The sequence below is a fragment of the Ranitomeya imitator genome, chromosome 4 (genome assembly GCF_032444005.1).
Source record: "Ranitomeya imitator isolate aRanImi1 chromosome 4, aRanImi1.pri, whole genome shotgun sequence".
Classification (NCBI taxonomy): Eukaryota; Metazoa; Chordata; class Amphibia; order Anura; family Dendrobatidae; genus Ranitomeya; species Ranitomeya imitator.
In genome coordinates, this window is record NC_091285.1 from 128,120,223 (window position 1) to 128,142,603 (window position 22,381).

General features: G+C 45.4%; 1 protein-coding gene across 1 annotated transcript in view; it reads right to left on the minus strand.

Moving 5' to 3' along the window:
• Nucleotides 1-14,883: 14,883 nt before the first annotated feature.
• Nucleotides 14,884-22,381, minus strand: part of MAT2B (methionine adenosyltransferase 2 non-catalytic beta subunit) — a 46,018-nt gene continuing 38,520 nt past the window's right edge. The window contains exon 7 of the mRNA XM_069763921.1: nucleotides 14,884-16,437. Within this exon, the coding sequence (XP_069620022.1) occupies nucleotides 16,267-16,437 (171 nt within the window). The 3' untranslated portion in view covers nucleotides 14,884-16,266. The remainder of the gene's footprint in view (nucleotides 16,438-22,381) is intronic.

Here is a 22,381-nt window from a genome sequence, read left to right on the forward strand (position 1 = left end):
CGCCGTTCTGACCATTGGACTCGCCCCCTGACGAAGGAGCTTGCGAGCTCCGAAACGCGCGTCGGGTGACCAGCGGACCGGACCCAGGGACACCGGAGTACTTCTCCCTCCCCCCCTTGTCTTGAGAGGTAATATACATTTGGGCTGAGCGGCCGCTAGCCCATGGAGTTATAGTTAGACTCTTACCATATTTTGTCTACCTTGACTATGGGGGGAACTAGTTAGGTTAGGTGTATGGTGCACTATTATTTGCCTTCCCCACTTGGTTTTCCTAGGGATGTACATGTGTCGCTGAGCTACAGATACTGATTGCATTAAACCCTATGTGGTAAATATGAGCACATTGTAGTACCCACATTCTAGGATTAGGGTTTATTATTGTTCTATGCCCCATACCCTTGTTATTGATATCTGTACTCTGGAGTCCTCTCCTCTATATGGCCATTCTTTATTATTAGGAGTCTGTGTCTTTCCGTCCGCTGACACAATCACACCTCTGTGCGGTGTCTCGCACCATGGTCCCACTTTGTACCATTTATGTCCTGATTTTTTCTATGTGCAATATTTTATATGTTCAATAAAACTATTTATAGATTTGAATTACCAGTTTTTGGTCGTTTTATGTGGTTTCCACACCTTTTCTCTCATGGCTGTGTATATATGCGATCATGAATCGTGGTATGTGTTAAAGGGGGGGCCCACTGAAACTCTTTCGCCCAGGGCCCTCAAAAACCTGGAGCCCTGCTCCATTGTTCCGCATGGCTGTGACTAGTAAACGATTTGAGGCAATCCAAAAATGTTTGTATTACAGTGATAATGCACAATGTCCTTCCCAAGATTACCCCAACTTTGACCGACTTTTCAATGTCCAGCCAGTCATTGATGAGTTCAGCAACAAGTTTGCTGAGGTGTATATTCCTCAAAGAGACATCTGCGTGGATGAATCCTTAATACATTTCAAGAGAAGGCTCAAATTACAGCAAAACTTGCCTTGTAAATGGGCCAGTTACAGAATTAAACTCTACAAGCTGAGCTAGAGAGTTCATCAGGGTACACCCACAGGTTTAGAGTTTATGAAGGGAAGGACACCTGGATTGAACCTCCTGAATGTCCCCCTATCCTGAGAGTGGGAAAATTGTGTGGGATTTTGTGCACCCACTGCTCGATCAAGGTTATCACCTCAACGTAGATAACTTTTATACCAGCATGCCATTATTCAAGTCCCTCTTGGTGCAAGCTACCGCAGCATGCCGTACTGTCTGAAAAAATCAGAGAGGTCTCCCTAAGAAGCAAATTGTGCAGCTGCTCAGAAAGGGTGAGAGCAGAGCCTAATGTAGCAACAACATTCTGGTGGTCAAGTACAAGGCTAAAAACGATGCTCTTTTCTTGTCCACCATACACGGTGATGGCAGCACCCCCACCACTGTACGAGGTACCTCTACACAGGTCACCAAACCAGACTGTCCTGGGGAACGCTTTCGTACCATCACTATGTGTAGGCCAGACCAGTACATACATTCAGTTCCAGGAGGTAGTGATCAATCCCCTAATCTTTGGAAGTCACGAAGTAGCGGGCCCCAGTACTTGTGGAACTGAAGGTGCTTGTATCATACCAGGCCGACATTTCCCTGAGAAATCCCTCAAACCCCCCAAAAAGGAAGGTCCCTAAAGAGGTGCCGATTGTGTTACAGAAATGGGGTACACAAAAACCCCACTGATCAATGCAACATCTGCCCTGACAAACCTGGTCTGTGTATAGAAGAATACTCATATTATACCACACATTCATGGATTACTAAATTCATTCTGACTTACACAACAGGAAACACTACATCAATTCCAACATAAGGTCACTTGTGGGAGATTTCCAATGTTTACGCAAATCTTAGGTTCTCCAACCCTAACCACAGCCATAACCCTAACCCCAGTTCTAACCCCATCCCTAAACCTAGCCCAACCCTAACCCTAGCTCTAACCCCAACCCTAGCCCCACGCCTAACCTTAGCCCCAACCCTAACTGCACAGAATGGAAACAAATATATTTTCTTATTTTTACCTAACTATGGAGGTGACAAAGGGGGGCTATTTTCTTTTACTTTCATCACTGTGATAGGGTCTATCATAGTGATCAAAATGAACCAATAGGCAACGATAGATTTTTCCAGGTGCCGGCTGGCAGATCTTGGAGGGCACACTGCGCATGTGCCTGCCATTTTCTTCCAGGAAGAAGATGCCGAGGGCAGGAGGACAGAGCCAAAGGGTCCAGGAATGGCGTAGGTGCCGGGGGGGGAAGGGAACCCCAGTTCTCTCTTCTCTGGTGTGCTAGATCATATCAGAGGAGAGAGAAATGAATGGGAAATCTTACTTTTTTTCCCGATTGCCATTATTCAGTAAACAACGGTGAGCACAAGACTGGGGATGGCAAAAACAGACCTGAATCACGTTCTCCAGGATCTCAGCTTCCCCTGGTAGTGGAGACCTCCTGAGTTTTTCCAACGCTGGAGGGCACTATACCCTGATTTCTCAGCATCGTTAAAAACAGCGCATAGGAATAAGGACCCTTAACTGCCGCCGTTAAATGGTGTATCAGCAGTCATTAAGGGGTTAATCCAGCTCTAACAACTTTTAGAAAAGTGGAAAAGCAGGACGGGACATGACCAAGCTCATCTAAGAAATTAGCTGAGATTTATGCCACAAGGGTAGCTGAAATTACACCGGTATGTACTTCAGTCCCTGAGACTAGAGGGACATTTCTGGCAGTTCACATGGCAGTTGAATATTTTGCTAAATTCATTAGAAAGTGTATGCCAATTAATGAATTGATGCATCTTACTGCAGTGCACAGTTCTCCAATATTGGTGTACAAAACGCCATTCATGAAGAATTGGGCCCATTGAGTTTATGGTCTCATTCAGATGTCAGTTTTTCATGTACAAGTTCTATTTCTGTTTTTCATGGATAGTACTGGTCTACGGGACTGCTCACACGTTTATGAATGAAAAAAAAATCACAGCACTCAGATTCACTGATGGAAGGTTCAGGAACCGCCGATTCAAAACACCGATGAAAATTTTTCATTTTTTTGCTTACGAGATCACTAATGTCTGAAAGAGACCTTACAAGTGCATATTTATATATATTATACATATACACACGTGTAAAAAGTGTTTTCCCCCTTCTGGACTTCCTATTATTTTGATGTTTTTCACACTTAAAAGATTCAGGTCACCAAACAAATGTCAATATTTGACAAAGATAACAAATAACACAAAATGCAGTTTTTAAATGAAGGTCTTTATTAAGTGAAAAAGAAATCAAAACTTACAGGGTCTTGTGTGAAAAAGGGAGGGTCTCCTAAACCTAATAACTGGTTGGGCCACCCTCAGCAGCAACTGCAATCATGCGTCTGTGATTTCCGACAATGAATTTTTTACAACACTTTGGAGGAATTTTGACCCACTCACCTTTGCAGAATTGTTGCAATTCAGCCACATTGGAGGTTTTCCGAGCAAAAAGTTCAGAACTTTGGCTAGGCCACTCCAAAGTCTTAACTTTTGCTTTTCTAAAGCCATTCAATGGTGGATTTACTAGTGTGTTTTGGATCATTGGTGATTTGAAACATTTAACTGTGACAAACCTAGCAAAAGAATAGAAAATCGGGGAGGGGCAAACACTTTTTCACACCACTTTATATATGCTGTCTTTATAAAAATCGGATTGCACACAGAACATTATTATTAAATAGGGCTGTTCAGATGAGAGGATTATCATCACAGCATGTATTCCCATTCAAATCATCCATTTTTTTAAGGACAGATTGCAATTATTAACGAGAAACTGTATTTTGTCTTTTTTAAATGTTAATGTATTTAACAGAATCCAATACAAATGGCACACTGATGACAACAGGGACGAAAAATTGACTTTTCATACAGTAGCCTGAACCCGGCCTAATAGTTCCCTGTTTCCTCACAAAATCTCCACTACTTTTTGGTTTAACTTTTTTTTTTATTGCGGATTGTGCTAACGCAATGTCTTTTTCGGGGTCGCGTTTAACGTCCCCGCTAGCGCAGATCCCCGATCTGCGAGAGCAGGGAATGGACCTCGGGCGCGCTTCGGAAGCTGCAAGCAGCGTCCGAGGCACGTCACAAAACACCGGCACATCGCTAGCGCGTGCCGAAAACGGCACGCGCTAGCGATGCGCGTTCCCATTGCTGCCAATGGGCGCGCTAACGGACGCGTTGCACGGCGTTAATTTCGCCGTGCAACGCTGTTCGTTAGCGTGATCCCATTAACGCAATCTGAACCTAGCCTAATTGGTGTATAACAAAGGTAATTGTTGTGAATTCCGCTCTTGGGCTCCCTCCGGTGGTTGTAAGTGGCACTTTTGTGAGTTCTGCTCTTGGGCTCCCTCTTGTGGTTTCTAGTGGTATGGCTGCTCCTTGGAGTTAGCTGTCATCAGCTGCTTCCACTTATCGTCTCTTCTGCTCGGCTATTTAAGTCTGGCTCTATCTTCAGCCAGTGCCACTTGTAAATGGTTCCTGGTTGGATTCACATCTCTTTGGAGTTCCCTGTTATCCTGACCAGTTCAGCTAAGCTAAGTTTTTGCTTGCCCTTTTCTGTCCATAGATTGTGGACTTATCCATTTTGTGCTTTCTATCTTTGTCCAGCTTATCAGTGTGAATTAATTCTGTCTTGCTGGAAGCTCTGGGAGGCAGATTTGCCCTCCACACCTTTAGTCAGGTGTGGAGATTTTTTGTAAACTCTGCGTGGATTTTTGTAGTGTTTTATACTGACAGCACAGTATTTCATCCTGTCCTATCTATTTAGTTAGACTTGCCTCCTGTGCTCATCCTGGTTTCATTCTGTGTATGTCTTTTCCCTCTCCACTCACAGTCATTATTTGTGGGGGGCTAATCTATCCTTTGGGGATTTTCTCTGAGGCAAGATAGCTTTCCTGCTTCTATCTTTAGGGGTAGTTAGCTCTTAGGCTGTGACGAGATGCCTAGGGAGAGTTAGGAGCATTCCACGGCTACTTCTAGTGTTGTGTTGAGCTTAGGGACTGCGGTCAGTACAGTTACCACGTCCTTCAGAGCTCATTCCATGTTGCTCCTAGACCACCATATCATAACAGTACAAGTGGCCAAAAATGAATTAAATGCATCTCAAAAGAAGGAAAAGAAAGGTCTGAACCATTTTTTTTTTCTGTGCTCTAGTTTGTCTTTTTTTTTTCTTTTCCTCTTGATATCTGGGTGGTTCAGGATATATGCTTTGGCATGGATGTTCAGGGTTTGTTTTCTCGTGTGAATCAACTTGCTGCAAGAGTACAGAGTATCCAGGACTATGTTGTCCAGACTCCGGCTTTAGAGCCCAGAATTCCTACTCCTGATTTGTTTTTTGGGGACAGATCCAAGTTTTTGAACTTTAAAAATAACTGCAAATTGATTTTTGCTTTGAAACCCCGTTCTTCTGGTGATCCCATTCAGCAAGTAAAAATCATCATATCCTTGCTGCGTGGTGACCCTCAAGACTGGGCTTTTTCTCTTGAAACAGGGGATCCGGCATTATTGAATGTAGATGCATTTTTTCAAGCGCTCGGATTATTGTATGATGAACCTAATTCTGTGGATCATGCGGAAAAAACCCTGTTGGCCTTGTGTCAAGGTCAGGAAGCGGCAGAGTTATACTGCCAGAAATTTAGAAAATGGTCTGTGCTCACTAAATGGAATGAAGAGGCTCTGGCTGCTATTTTCAGAAAAGGTCTTTATGAAACCCTTAAAGATGTTATGGTGGGCTTTCCTACGCCTGCCGGTTTGAGCGAATCTATGTCTCTAGCCATTCAGATTGATCGGCGTCTGCGCGAGCGCAAAGCTGTGCACCATATGGCAGTATCCTCTGAGCAAAGTCCTGAACCTATGCAATGTGATAGGATTTTGACTAGAATAGAACGGCAGGAATTCAGACGTCAGAATAGGCTGTGTTTTTACTGTGGTGATTCGGCTCATGTTATCTCTGATTGCCCTAAGCGTACTAAGAGAGTCGTTAGGTCTGTTACCATTAGTACTATACAGCCTAAATTTCTCTCATCTGTGACCCTGATTTGCTCATTGTCGTCCTTTTCTGTCATGGCATTTGTGGATTCAGGCGCTGCCCTGAACTTAATGGACTTAGAATTCGCCAGGTGCTGTGGTTTTTCCTTACAGCCTTTGCAGAGCCCTATTCCTTTGAGGGGTATTGATGCTACACCCTTGGCCAAGGATAAACCTCAGTACTGGACACAGATGACTATGTACATGGCTCCTGCACATCAGGAAGATTGCCGTTTTCTGGTGTTGCATAACCTGCATGATGTTGTTTTACTGGGATTTCCATGGTTAGAGGAACATAATCCGGTGCTGGATTGGAAAACTATGTCGGTGACTAGTTGGGGTTGTCAAGGAGTACATAGTGACGTTCCTTTGATGTCAATTTCCTCTTCCCCCTCTTCTGAGGTCCCTGAGTTTTTGTCGGATTTCCAGGGTGTATTTGATGAGCCCAAGTCCAGTTCCCTTCCTCCGCACAGGGACTGCGGCGGGATCTAAGAATGTTAAGGCTGATGCCCTCTCTAGGAGTTTTTCGCCTGATTCTCCTGGAGTCCTTGAGCCGGTTGGCATTCTTAAGGAGGGGGTGATTCTTTCTGCTATCTCCCCTGATTTGTGGCGGGTGCTTCAGGCATTTCAGGCTGATAGGCCTGACCGCTGTCCAGTGGGGAAGCTGTTTGTTCCTGATAGATGGACAAGTAAGGTAATTTCTGAGGTTCATTGTTCAGTGTTGGCTGGGCATCCTGGGATTTTTGGTACCAGAGATTTGGTTGCTAGCTCCTTTTGGTCGCCTTCCTTGTCGTGCGATGTGCTTGCTTTTGTGCAGTCCTGTGGGACTTGCGCCCGGGCCAAGCCTTGCTGTTCCCGCGCTAGTGGGTTGCTTTTGCCTGTGCCGGTCCCTGAGAGGCCCTGGACGCATATTTCCATGGATTTTATTTTGGATCTTCCTGTTTCCCAGAAGATGTCTGTTATCTGCGTTGGTTGTGACCGGTTCTCTAAAATGGTCCATCTGGTACCTTTGCCTAAGTTGCCTTCCTCCTCAGATCTGGTTCCATTATTTTTTCAGCATGTGGTTCGTTTGCATGGCATTCCAGAGTATATTGTGTCTGACAGAGGTTCTAAGTTTGTCTCTAGATTTTGGCGGGCCTTTTGTGCTAGGATGGGCATTGATTTGTCTTTTTCTTCGGCGTTTCATCCTCAGACTAATGGCCAAACTGAGCGAACTAATCAGACCTTGGAGACCTATTTGAGATGCTTTGTGTCTGCTGATCAGGATGATTGGGTGTCTTTCTTGCCGTTGGCCGAGTTTGCCCTTAATAATCGGGCTAGTTCGGCTACTTTGGTTTCACCTTTCTTTTGTAATTTTGGTTTTCATCCTCGTTTTTCTTCTGGGCAGGTTGAGCCTTCTGATTGTCCTAGTGTTGATTCTGTGGTGGACAGGCTGCAGCAGATTTGGACTCATGTGGTGGACAATTTGACGTTGTCTCAGGAAAGGGCTCAACGTTTTGCCAACCGCCGTCGGTGTGTTGGTCCCCGGCTTCGTGTGGGGGATTTGGTTTGGTTGTCTTCTCGTCATGTTCCTATGAAGGTTTCTTCTCCTAAGTTTAAGCCTCGGTTTATTGGTTCTTATAAAATTTCTGAAATTATTAATCCGGTGTCTTTTCGTTTGGCTCTTCCTGCATCTTTTGCCATTCATAATGTTTTCCATAGAACTTTGTTGCGGAGATATGTGGTGCCCGTTGTTCCCTCGGTTGACCCTCCTGCCCCGGTGTTGGTTGAGGGAGAGTTGGAATATGAGGTTGAGAAGATTTTGGATTCTCGTTTTTCGAGGCGGAGGCTTCAGTATCTTGTCAAGTGGAAGGGTTATGGCCAGGAGGATAATTCTTGGGTTGTTGCCTCCGATGTCCATGCCACCGATTTGGTTCGTGCTTTTTACTTGGCTCGTCCTGATCGGCCTGGGGGCTCTGGTGAGGGTTCGGTGACCCCTCCTCAAGGGGGGGTACTGTTGTGAATTCCGCTCTTGGGCTCCCTCCGGTGGTTGTAAGTGGCACTTTTGTGAGTTCTGCTCTTGGGCTCCCTCTTGTGGTTTCTAGTGGTATGGCTGCTCCTTGGAGTTAGCTGTCATCAGCTGCCTCCACTTATCATCTCTTCTGCTCGGCTATTTAAGTCTGGCTCTATCTTCAGCCAGTGCCACTTGTAGATGGTTCCTGGTTGGAACTGGCCTCCTGTGCTCATCCTGGTTTCATTCTGTGTATGTCTTTTCCCTCTCCACTCACAGTCATTATTTGTAGGGGGCTAATCTATCCTTTGGGGATTTTCTCTGAGGCAAGATAGCTTTCCTGCTTCTATCTTTAGGGGTAGTTAGCTCTTAGGCTGTGACGAGATGCCTAGGGAGAGTTAGGAGCATTCCACGGCTACTTCTAGTGTTGTGTTGAGCTTAGGGACTGCGGTCAGTACAGTTACCACGTTCTTCAGAGCTCGTTCCGTGTTGCTCCTAGACCACCGTATCATAACAGGTAATCCTACTAGCCACATGGGATGTATTACAGTTTGCACCATTATCGTTGCTGTATTTTTTGGATGGAACAGACCCAATCCTATTCAAGATCAATTCAGGGAAACATGTAGGATTCAACTTGTTTTTTCCTCAACTGTGTGTACAGAGTCTGATTCATACAGTAAAGTTTGATACATATAAACACCTCAGTACTTTTTAATCACAGGTGATGTATTAGATGGGCAATATGGTAGAATTTGAGGCACTTGATACTGTGTATGAAGAAATACAGACTTTGTAGGTTTTACCTTCAAGATTGATATCCAGAAAATTAACAGTTGAACTCTATGGACCTTGGTCTTTTCTTAACCCCTTCATGACCCAGCCTATTCTGACCACTGTTCCTTTATGAGGTTATAACTGATTGTTTTTTGTGACATATTGGGCTTCATGTTAGTGGTAAATTTCGGCAGATAATTTTTGTGTTCATTTGTGAAATAGTTGGAAATTTGGCAAAAATTTTAAAAATTTCGCAATCTTAAAATTTTGAATTTTTATTGTTAAACCAGAGAGTTATGTGACACAAAATAGTTAATAAATAACATTTTCCACATATCTACTTTACATCAGCACAATTTTGGAAACAATTTTTTTTTTTTGTTAGAAAGTCATAAGGGTTAAAAGTTGACCAGCGATTTCTCATTTTTACAACACAATTAACAAAACCATTTTTTTTAGTGATCACCTCACATTTGAAGTTTGAGGGGTCTATATGGCTGAGAATACCCAAAAGTGACACCATTCTAAAAACTGCACCCCTTAAGGTACTCAAAACCACATTCAAGAAGTTTATTAACCCTTCAGGTGCTTCACGAGAACTAAAGCAATGTGGAAGAAAAAAATGAACATTTAACTTTTTAGTCACAAAAGTGATCTTCCAACAAACGTTGTTGTCAAGTTTGTCCTGAGTACGCTGAAACCTCACATGTGGGGGTAAACCACTGTTTGGGCGCACGGCAAGGCTCGGAAGGGAAGGAGCGCCATTTGACTTTTTGAATGGAAAATTAGCTCCAATCGTTAGCGGACACCATGTCGCGTTTGGAGAGCCCCTGTGTGCCTAAACATTGGAGCCCCCCCCCCACAAGTGACCCTATTTTGGAAACTAGACCCCCCAAGGAACTAGATGTGGGATGAGCACTTTGAAGTGCTTCAGAGAAGTTTATAACCCAGAGCCGTGAAAATAAAAAATCATTTTTTTCTCAAAAATTTTTTAGCCCGCAATTTTTTATTTTCCCAAGGGTAACAGGGGAAATTGGACCCCAAAGGTTGTTGTCCAGTTTGTCCTGAGTACGCTGGCACCCCATATGTGGGGGGGGGACCACTGTTTGGGCACACGTCGGGGCCCAGAAGGGAAGTAGTGATGTTTTGAAATGCAGATTTTAATGGAATAGTCTGCGGGCGTCATGTTACGTTTGCAGAGCCCCTGATGTACCTAAACAGTAGAAACCCCCCAATTCTAACTACAACCCTAACTCCAACACATACCTAACCCTATTCCCAACCCTAACCCTACCCCTAATCCTAACCCTACCCCAAATCCCAACCCTAATCCTAACCCTACCCCTAACCTTAATCCCAACCCTAGTCCTAACCCTTCCCCCAACCCTAACCCTTTTTAGCATCAACTCTAACTTTAGCCCAACTCTAACGCTAATTGGAAAACTGGGGCAGGGGGGTGATCAGTTGGCCGGAGGGAGATCAGCAGGGCAGGGGGAGATCAGAGGGGAGATCAGCGGGGCAGGGGGGAGATCAGTGGGGCAGGGGGGAGATCAGTGGGGCAGGGGTGATCCACAGGACAGGGAGATCAGCAGGGCAGGGCTAAGATCAGCCGGGCAGAAGTGAAATCAGCGGGGCAGAGGTGAAATCAGCGGGGCAGGGGGGAGATCAAGGGGGCGATCACTGGGGTGGGGGGTGATCACCGGGGGCAGGAGGGGGCTGAGATGCAGCAACAGATGGAGGAGATGGAGCCGGCAGCAGCAGGGGGGTGATCACTGGGGCAGGGGGTGATCACCGGGGCAGGGAGCGGAGATCAGGGGGCGTGGAATCGGATGGCAGGGGGAAGCAGAGGGCAGCAGAGTACCTGGCGGCGATAGCGGTATGTGGAAGGGCAGCATGCAGGCACCTCGCTGTTCAGCTTCCATGGACAGCATGAAGCTGGACAGCAAGGCAGCCATGGTTTCCTCCACCCCTCCACATCAATGGAGAGATAACATCACATGGACGCTAGCTCCAATCAGATCTGGGGGGTGGTGAAAAAGTGGTCACCAGTGCGATCATAGCCATGGGGGGGACAAAAACACTTCCCCCCCATATCACCCCCCCGGGCTAAAGTACAAGTCTCCCTGTTCCAGCAGGTCGGGTGAAATTTCAGTTAACCCTTTCACCTGACCGGCCGGATCGCGATCCCACTATGACGCATACGCTGCGTCACAGGTCGGATTGGCACCGACTTTCATGATGCAGCGTATGAATCATAGGTCAGGAAGGGGTTAACCTATATGTATCCTAAAACGTTGTCACTAACCAGAGATTAATATGATTAATATAATTTATGTTATTATTGACAAACTCATAAGCTCGTTTCATAGTGCTACCCCAAATCAGGAGCAGGCCGTCCATATAGTTGTAACAACCCTGCCGGCATCACTGCATGGCCTTCCATTCCCCACCTGCCTGTTACATCTACTCACTCACCCAGTGCCATGCTGTGAGATCTGTCTGCTGCTGGTTCCATGCCATGTGCTTCATGGCGGCCTGCTCTGTGTACACTTCCTGGCTGCATAGGGGGGCAGCGCCAGCCACTCCGGATTCTAATTGAGACTGTGTGCACCTCCCTAAGGTGCTTCTGGCCAATAGCCTTGAGGCCTCTGATACTTAAGGCATCCTCACCCATTGGAGGATGCCTGAGCAAACTATTCCCCTCAGTTTGCATTTGCTACTGAGCTGCCAGGTCGTGTGTTTCCTGTCTCTGAGGGCTGCACTATTGCAGGCCTTCATCTGTGTTCTGTTTGTGTATCCGTTCCTGTCTGTACTCTGGTCTATGTCCGTCCCTGCTCCTTCTTTGTCATTAGTCATTTCCCACTCAGCTGTGTGTACCTCTGCCTTATCTTTCTGCTCTGTTCGCCACTGTCTGTGGCTCTGCTTCTCTCTGCTCAGTTCTACCACAACCTGTGGCTCTGTGTCTCAGCTTTTCTCTCAGATCTGCTCTCTGACCTTGCTCCACTCTCTGTGGCTTTGCTCTACGGCTCCGCTCCTTGCGGTTCCACCTGGCACCGCTCCTTGCGGTTCGTCTTTAGCTCTTGGCTCCGCCTCCAGCGTCTCAGCTCTTGGCTCCGCCTCCAGCGTCTCCGCTCTTGGCTGCGCCTCCAGCGTCTCCGCTCTTGGCTCCGCCTCCAGCGTCTCCGCTCTTGGCTCTGCCTCCAGCGTCTCCACTCTTGGCTCCGCCTCCAGCGTCCCCGCTCTTGGCTCTGCCTCCAGCGTCTCTGCTCTTGGCTCCGCCTCCTGTGGCTCTGTCCTTGGCTCTGCCTTCTCCTTCTCTACTCTCTGCTCTGCCTTCTCCTTCTCTGCTCATAGCTCCACCTTCTACTCGTACTCCGCCTCCTGCGATTCAGCTTTTCTTCCACTCTTCCTCTATCTTTATTATGCAACTTTCCCTACAGGTCTCTCTACCTGTTCCTTTATATTCTCCAGTCTGAACAGGTTCTTACCTGTTTCCACACATCCATCTGAATACCAGTTCCTACCAGAGTATCAGTCCTGTCTGCCAGTGCCAGCCGTGCCCGCCTGTCTGCCTGAGTGCCAGCCGCGCCCATCTGCCTGCCTGTATCTCCGTCAAGCCAGTCCGCCCGTCAGGGCCTCTGCCATACCCGTCTGTCAGCCAGTGTCACAGCCGTGCCTGCCTGCCCGTGTCTTGTCCCCGGTGGGATCAGCATCCACAGTCCGACTCCACCCTGGAGTGGTACCTGGTAGCTTCCTATTGCACAAGTCTGACCTCACCATCAGAGGCTCCAGCGAACACCTAGGAAGCTACTTAGTTACGCCCCTTCCAGGGAAATTCGGTCTGTGGTCCAGTGGGGCCACACCCCCAGGTGCCCGCGCCAACCAGTCTCGGCGCGAGCGTTACATTAGTGACCATACCTTACTGGAGATCAAAAGGGATCCAACCTGATTTAAAAGAAAAAAAAAAAATCTATTTTTGACCTGACAACCCCAAGCCATAAATTGCTTTTGCTATTGTGAGCAGGCTGTGTGGCGTAAACTTGCTACCATGGCGTTCTGTGATTTGCCTCACATTGTACATACCTGGTACATCATTGGTGAGAAGTTGCAAAGCAAGCTGCCGGCAGCGCATCTTGACAATTGGCATGGCCAAGTGTATTCAGAATGGCAGAGCATTCCTTTGTCAACCATTAATTGATACCATGACAGGCTGTGTGTGTGTGTATTTCTGAGCATGGCGCTAGTACTTTATTTTTTAAATATAATAGAATATTTTTAAATTGAGATATAAATAAAAGTTGCTTAGTGGATTAAATATTCTTTCTATACATATTAAGATGACATGCATTGATGCATTGTAATGCAATAGTATTTGGAATAGACCAATAAAAAGAAACCACATTGTGTGACAGCCAATTTAAATTCTCAAAGAATGGGGCATTTTCATGTGTGGAAACTTGTCTTGTGTCATGGATGTATCCAAGTCCTCCACCAGGTTAATATCGGAATCAAGTGCCACAGATATCTAAAATATTGGGATACTATCTCACAAGTGAATCTGGCGTCTTCACACAAATATGTCAACAGTACGCGAATACCCCACATGTGTTCAGAAACTACTGTTTGGGATCCTGGCATTCTCGGAAGGGAAGGAGCGCCATTTGAGTTTTGGAGCAGGATTCTTGCAGGAGCAAATTGCAGATTCCATGTTGCGTTTAGAGAGCCCTCAAAGTGCCAAAAGGCAGTTGGGACTCGAGTCACTAATGTGACGCTACTCACTACTCACGGACAGGCCGTGAGGTAGAAGAGCCAGATGTTTCGGGGTCAATACCAACAGAGTACGTAGATAACCAAAATCGATGGTGTAAGTCAGGGTCAAAGACAAAGGGATAGTCAGAACACAGTCTGAAGGGTCGGCCAGCAGAAGATCAGATCTCGGAGCAAAAGAATCAGGCTAACACTCACCAAGTAACAAAAATGAAGTCTGGCAGGGGCAGAAAGCTCAGTTAAGTAACTGGGCGATCATCAGAACACCTGCACAAAGTTCAACACATCCCAGTCACAGATTGGACAGCAGAGCTGTCAATTAAGGCACCGACAGACGAACAAGCCCATTACAGGACTGGAAGGCAAGATGTCAATCAAGGCACAGACAGCTCAGCAAGACAGTTTCCATAGAACAGCATAGCACTCATTCACTGAGCGGAGGAATCGTGACAGCAATTAAACCAAGCTCTAGGTGGCAATTATGCAGGTAGATTTCCTGTGCCCCCAAAAAATCACCAAGACGTGCCGGTATGCCCATTTATGGGAAGTACATGCAAAATAAATCACGTCCACAGTCAGGAAGGAAGTACTGCAAGATGAGTAATCTAAAATGTACCCATTTGCTGTATTGGCACTATAACTAAAAATTACATTTTTAATTAATAGCATTAAATTGTAAACAGGTCTTCCATCCAATAGAATGATGGAAAATCATATGAATATGCCATTACTTTAGGATTGGTGGGGGCTGATGGGACCCATGCCAATACCAAGAGACTGTATTTCTCTGCACAGTGATGTTCAGAGCCATCTAGCTTTGCAGGGAGGTAGAAGCACTCCATTCACCAATAAGTACCTTTGATACATTCCTCCAGAGGCAGTCTGTACAGTGAAAGACAAAAGGGCCGGATCAGTATGGGGCCAAAATAAAATGAATGGCATACCCCAATAAAATGTAATTCCTTTTGAAATACCTATAAACTTTAGAGAGATGTTTACAATAGAAAGAAGGGAAAAAGCTCCTCAGGCATTGGTTTACACAATGAATGAATAAAGGTTTGTGTAGGTTAGGTCCCCACGTGCCTGACCCTTAATCCTTCCACATTTGTGGTCAAGGAAGACTCGGGACCACCCATTACATAGTATTAATTTGGTTTGGTTGACTTTCATCTATTGTATGTGGGCCGCATTAGTGTTCTTTGGGGTTATTCACATTTACAATACAAAATTTATTTCATTAACAAAACAATATGCAAAGACTTCTAGAAATATACAGTGTTTTATTTTGTACTTTAACAGATATATCAACATACATGAGCGGAATATCGTTTCACCAAATCTAGAAAGTAGAACATTGTCCCAAACTGTGATCTTATTTTTGGACTCACTAATCTGATTAAGCACTAGTAGAACATATGCTATGTGTGCCTCATCCTTCTGAATGCCATTCACATACAGATACATTGGAGTCTCATCTGGTATACTTTCTTATACTTTGCATAATATTTTTGTGGGAGAAGAGAAATCTGAAGGTCACTTCTTTTGACTCAATAATTTGAAAAATTCAAATTACATCTTGCTCCATGTAGAATTATATAAATAAATGGTGCAATATAGCATCCACATACTGTAAATGTAGGAGAAGTTTGCCGAGAGCAGAGCTTGGTTTACTACACCATGCGATATTATGAACATTGGACACTTTTGGACTCAGTCTTACTAATGTTCGATGTCGGGAGCTTTACCAGTAACACATTTCGTTGAAAGTGTGACGTACAATCATGGTTACAGACAAATAGCTTTATGACCAAGAAAATCCTACATTTAAAAGGGGTATTCCAGTTTTGGAAACAAGAAGTTATTCTTACATATAGAAATGTTGCCAAGTTTTCCAAATCTCTACTTGCAGTGATTTATTGCATAATTCTAGGGAATTCAAACTGGAGATATAACATTTGTTGGAGCTCTGTTACATGATCAGAACAGATTTCTGTTTCCTGGAAATAAGATTTTTACGTTCCGAACTTAAATGATTGTAACAAGAAATCATGAAAACGAAGAATTGCTAAGGCAATTGTACATTTTTCCCTGAAACTAAAACATCCCTTTAATTTACATTTTGGCATGACTACAACAATTGTGGTATTTTAAAAAAATATATATTGTGCCGTTCACTTAATACTGGTAATATAAAAAATAATGATCAGAGCCTGGGGCATAAATATATATTGTATAATGCTGATCACCAGTTGTATAGCGCTTTGGCATGAACATAGTATCAATTCTTCAATGAATGTCTTACACAGACATTACCGACACTCATAATCCACTGACATTTTTTGATGGCTGTAGGCGCCATGCAGAGGGGTTGGAGGCTCATATACTGATTTACAGCACACAGATAGGAACATCTGGCTGAGGCCAAGTACAATAAACCACAGAAATTATCCTAATTACTGCTGTCTCCATAAGCTGTTAGAGGAGATAATTAACGCAACGCTCAAGCGTTTATGTACCAACATTCTAGTAACTGGAACGGACTGCTTTTTTGGTTTATGCATATTAACAACAATACAAAACTAAATTTTTTCAAGAAAAAAAAATAGAAATATCAATTTTCCCTACAAGGAAATTAAAAAAAATCTAATGAAACATTGTTTGCAGAGTTTTCTTAGCAGGTAAAAATGGCCAAAGGGATTCCCTAATGCCGATTCTGAAGGGTGTCCGTTGTCCAATGCCAAGTGCCTCCAGCCTGGAGCAGTCGAGCTGTGGGTTCCAAGGTCGAGGAGCCGCCCCAACAGGTTCATCTGAGATCTAAATAAATACAATTTTCCATTAAAACCTTTTCACCGCAATTATTTTCACCTTCATCCATCTACAGCCAGAATGTAGCATCTATGGGTCAGAACAGTAGATAGATAAAAGTGGAAGTATAATGTAGGCTAGCTATACATGGAAATTGTGGATGTGGAAATAAGATCACAATGTAATATGTCTGACTCACAAAGTGGCAGTGACTCCAACCTGACAGCCGGCAGAAATTCAACCCAGGTGGATTTATTTTTAAAATCCCCACTATGTATGCAATTGTGAAAGTGGAACAATGTCATCTTATTTGGTGCAGCTACAAAATGCTATGTAGCCCAAGGCCTAAAAGGGTTATTTCTCTTTAAAAAAAAAAAAAAAAACAGTCCTGGGCACATTTTGTCAGAAGACTAACAAACAGTGCTTTAAGGTACCGTTACACTAAGCGACGCTGCAGCGATATAGACAATGAGCCGATAGCTGCAGCGTCGCTGTTTAGGTCGCTTAGAGACGTCAAACACGGCAACACCAGAACGATGCAGGAGCGATCCAGTGACGTACTTATCGTTCTCGCTGGTTGTTAGCTCCATGTAAACACATTGCTGGCATCGTTGCTTTTGCTGTCAAACACGACGAAAAACGCCGACCTGACGACCAAATAAAGTTCTGGACTTCTAGCTACGACCAGCGATGTCACAGCGGGATCCTGATCGCTGCTGCGTGTCAAACACAACAAGATCGCTATCCAGGACGCTGCAACGTCACAGATCGTTGTCGTTCTCGTTGTAAAGTTGCTGAGTGTGAAGGTACCTTTACTCATCATTCAAAGGTCTACCAGTGTCTGGTACTGACTGCAGTGCTGAGGTCACGTCGATGGCCAATCCATGATCTCAGTGGCTTTGAGCAGGGCATTCCGTCTACATACGCAGAGCCGTAGAGCTCAGGATTTTATCCTGTGAGACTTTTTGGCATTTTTCTATCCTACAGTCAAAAATATAATTTATGTTCTGACAAAGTATGTTTTATTATATTCAAGATCTTTTAACTACTTCTGGACTATAAACATTAGAATTTACTTTGTACTGACATTCTAAAACGGGGTGAAGAACTTTTGGCCCGCAATATCATTTTGTCTGGCCCCCGAAGCAGATTCCTGGTGACTGCAATGCTCGGGCCAGCCACCAGACCTTTAATTCCACTGGGGTGCATGCAATGAAAGATTATATCCTGATGCTGGCCAATGCGAACCTTAGGGCATTCTTTGAGGGTGGAGTTTAAGCGCTCTGCACTCCCATCCCACTGGCTCCTATGTAATGTACTAGATGGAGGCCCGATGCTATCGCATCGGGAGGACGGTAATGTCACAATGGAGGCAGGCATGCGGCGCTGTTGTTGCCTAATGCCACCCTGTGATAATCTAATGACTTTTGCATCAGGGGACTCATGTGCTTGACGCCTACTTATATGCATTGTTTTTGTCCCCGCGATGCTGTTGATCTTCAAGAGTCTCATATGCCCTTTGCGCTCTTCGACATTGTGCCTTTGCAGCTTTCCTTTCATTGTCAATGGCGTACTTTTTAGGAGGAGCCATGTTGGCGTTGATATTTGCTTTTTAAAGGGGGTTTTCCCACGAACAAAAGTTCAATTTAGAAATTGTCTATGCCTGACCGTGTATCGAACATACCACATCTCCTAAGCAGGGGACGAAGCAAAAGACAATACTGACATTACAGCAGGAGATCGCAGAGGAGACATTTTGTGAGTTAAAATATTTTTTAAAAACAGTCAATGAAATATTTCCACAATGAATCCACTGTGATCCCCTGCTGTATTGTCAGTATTGTCTTTTGCTTCCTCCGCTGCCCAGGAGATGTGGTATGCTCTGTACACGGTCAGACACAATTTTTAAAATGAACGTTCGTTCGTGGGAAAACCCTTTTAATGCTTCCTCTACCTGTATACACGTCGCGCATCTGCCGCCGGGATCAGGCGAATGATTCACTGCACCTAATTTGCGCAGGTGCAGTAAATCAGACCACCGCCATCTTTGTGCAACAGATAGCGGCGGTCACATTAAAACTGCTCATGCACTCCTGCTGTACAAAGATAGCGGCAGTCAGTGAATCATTCAGCTGATCCCGGCGGCAGCGTGTTCGCGACGGTGTTCCACTGGTAGTACCGCGCAAGAGGCTGCGTGAGTGTGAAAATGTGAATGTGAGTGTGTGTTGCGTACGGCGTATAGAGTGTGTGTGAATGTGAGTGTGAAAGTGTGAGTGTGAATGTGAGTGTGTGGTGCGTATGGAGTATAGAGTGTGTGTGTGTGTCTGGTGCGATGGTGTTCCACTGGTAGTACCACGCAATAGGTTGGTACCAGCAGCAGTTTCCACATTGAGACAGCCATCACTTGGGTGTTCCAATTTGGCGGTCGGTGAACTTCCTCCGCTTGGAATTCTGGGTGACATCTGAACAGAACAGGAAATGAAAACATTACAAGGCAATTATATAAATAGATATGATCCAGCCCCAGTGTCTCCTACAGTGACATGTAAAAGTTGGCAAACCTAGTTAAAATTATTGTTGCTGTGGACTTTTAAGCAAGCTAAAAATGAAACGACTTCTAAAATGCCAAAAGTTAAAGATGACACATTGCCAGGGTATTTTAGGCAAAAAAAATAAACTAAGTATGTATGTATGTATGTATGTATGTATGTATGTATGTATGTATGTATGTGTATATATATATATATATATATATATATATATATATATATATATACATATATATATATATATATATATATATATATATATACATACATATACACACACACACTTCTACTAAATAATTGTCTTCCGTATGTCTGTCTGTCACGGATATTCATTGGTCGCGGGCCTCTGTCATGGAAATCCAAGTCGCCGATTGGTCGTGGCAAAACGCCCACGACCAATGCCATGACCAATCAGCGACGGGCACAGTCCGCTAGCAAAATGGCCGCTCCTTCCTCCCCTCAGTCAGTGCCCGCTCCATACTCCCCTCCAGTCAGCCCTCACACAGGGTTAATGCCAGCGTCAATGGACCGCGGTGTAACACACTCCATTTACGCAGCTATTAACCCTGTGTGAACAACTTTTTACTATTGATGCTGCGTATGCAGCATCAATAGTAAAAATATCTTATGTTACAAATAATAATAATAAAAAAAAAAAAAAACGTTATGCTCACCCTCCGACGTCGCGCCCTGTCCTTGGCAGTGCAAGCGGCAGGTTCCGGTGTCAAGGATGCTATGCGAGAAGGACCTGCCATGACGGCACGGTCATGTGACCGCGACGTCATCACAGGTCCTGCGCTCATACCAACCCTGAGACCGGAAGCTGCCGCATGCACCGCACACAGGCGCCCGGACTACAAGGGGCCCTCGGAAGGTGAGTATATGTTTATTTTTTATTTTAAGTCTTTTTTAACCTGTTACATATGTGGCTGGGCAATATACTACGTGGCTGGGCAATATACTACGTGACTGGCCAATATACTACGTGACTGGGCAGTATACTACGTGTCTATGCTGTATACTACGTGGCTCTGTGCTGTATACTACGTCGCTGTGCAATATACTACGTGGCTGGGCAATATACTACGTGGATGAGCAATATACTACGTGACTGGGCAATATACTACCTGACTGGGCAATATACTACGTGGCTGGGCAATATACTACGTCACTGGGCAATATACTACGTGGCTGGGCAATAATGCTACGTGACTGGACAATATACTACGTGACTGGGCAGTATACTACGTGTCTGTGCTGTATACTATGTGGCTCTGTGCTGTATACTACGTGGCTGTGCAATATACTACGTGGCTGTGCAATATACTACGTGGCTGGGAAATATACTACGTGGCTGGGAAATATACTACGTGGCTGGGCAATATACTACGTGACTGGGCAATATACTATGTTGCTGGGCAATATACTATGTGGCTGGGCAATATACTACGTCGCTGGGCAATATACTATGTAGCTGTGCAATATAGTACGTGACTGGGCAATATAATACGTGGCTGGGCAATACACTACGTGGCTGGGCAATAATACTACGTGACTGGGCAGTATACTACGTGTCTGTGCTGTATACTACGTCGCTGTGCAAAATTCTACATGGCTGTGCAATATACTACGTGGCTGTGCAATATACTACGTAGCTGTGCAATATAGTACGTGACTGGGCAATATAGTACGTGACTGGGCAATATAGTACGTGACTGGGCAATATAGTACGTGACTGGGCAATATAGTACGTGACTGGGCAATATAGTACGTGACTGGGCAATATAGTACGTGGTTGGGCAATATACTACGTGGACATGCATATTCTAGAATACCCGATGCGTTAGAATTGGGCCACCATCTAGTACATATATATTTACATTTTAAAAACTATAAAATAGTAAATGGGCTGATGCAAAAATTTGGGCACCATGCATGGTTATTACCCCTTTTAAAAATATCACAGCATGTAAATGTTTTTTGTATTCAATTCTTGTTTAACCCCTTAGCGACCGCCGATACGCCTTTTAACGGCGGCCGCTAAGGGTACTTAAACCACAGCGCCGTTAATTAACGGCGCTGTGGAAAAAGTCCATAGCGCCCCCCAGAGGCCGATATTCTCCGGGGTCTCGGCTGCCGAGGGTAGCCGAGACCCCAGAGAACATGATTCAGGGGGGTTTTTAACCCACCCCGCATTTGCGATCGCCGGTAATTAACCGTTTACCGGCGATCGCAAAAAAAAAAAACAAAAAAAAAAAAAACGCGATCTCTTTTTAATTTCTCTGTCCTCCGATGTGATCGCACATCGGAGGACAGAGAAAAGGGGTCCCAGGTGGCCCCCCAATACTCACCTAGCTCCCCCGATGCTCCTCGTGTCTCCCGGTGGGCGCCGCCATCTTCAAAATGGCGGGCGCATGCGCAGTGCGCCCGCCGGCCGGCACCGGGAGAATCTTTGGGGTCTCGGCTGCCGGGGGTAGCCGAGACCCCAAAGAGCATGATCGGGGTCGGTATTACCGACCCCTGTTTTGCGATCGCCGGTAATTAACTGTTTACCGGCGACCGCAAAAAAAAAAAAAGTAAAGTGTAATTCTCTGTCCTCTGATGTGATCGCACATCAGAGGACAGAGAAATAGGGGGATTCGGGGACCCTAGCATACTCACCTAGGTCCCTGGATCCTCTTGCTGCTCCTCCTGGCCGCCGGCAGAAGAACATGGCGGACGCATGCCCAGTGCGCCCGCCATCTGTCTCCATCTGCCGGCCGGCAGGAGAACAGCAGTTGGGGCTAAAATTAGGATTAGGGGTAGGGTTAGGGGTAGGGTTAGGGGTAGAGTTAGGGGTAAGGTTAGGGGTAGGGTTAGGGGTAGGGTTAGGGTTAGGGCTAGGGTTAGGGCTAGGGTTAGGGCTAGGGTTAGGGCTAGGGCTAGGGTTGGGGCTAAATTTAGGGTTAGGGTTGGGGCTAAATTTAGGGTTAGGGTTGGGGCTAAATTTAGGGTTAGGCTTCTTTCACACTTACGTCGGTACGGGGCCGTCGCAATGCGTCGGCCCGACATACCGACGCACGTTGTGAAAATTGTGCATAACGTGAGCAGCAGCTGTAGTTTTTCAACGCATCCGCTGCCCAATCTATGTCCTGGGGAGGAGGGGGCGGAGTTACGGCCACGCATGCGCGGTCAGAAATGGCGGATGCGACGTACAAAAAAACGTTTCATTGAACGTTTTTTTGTGCCGACGCTCCGCCAAAACACAACTGATCCAGTGCACGATGGACGCGACGTGTGGCCATCCGTCACGATCCGTCGGCAATACAAGTCTATGGGCAAAAAACGCATCCTGCGGGCACATTAGCAGGATCCGTTTCTTGTCCAAAACGACGGATTGTGACGGAATGCCAAACGACGCAAGT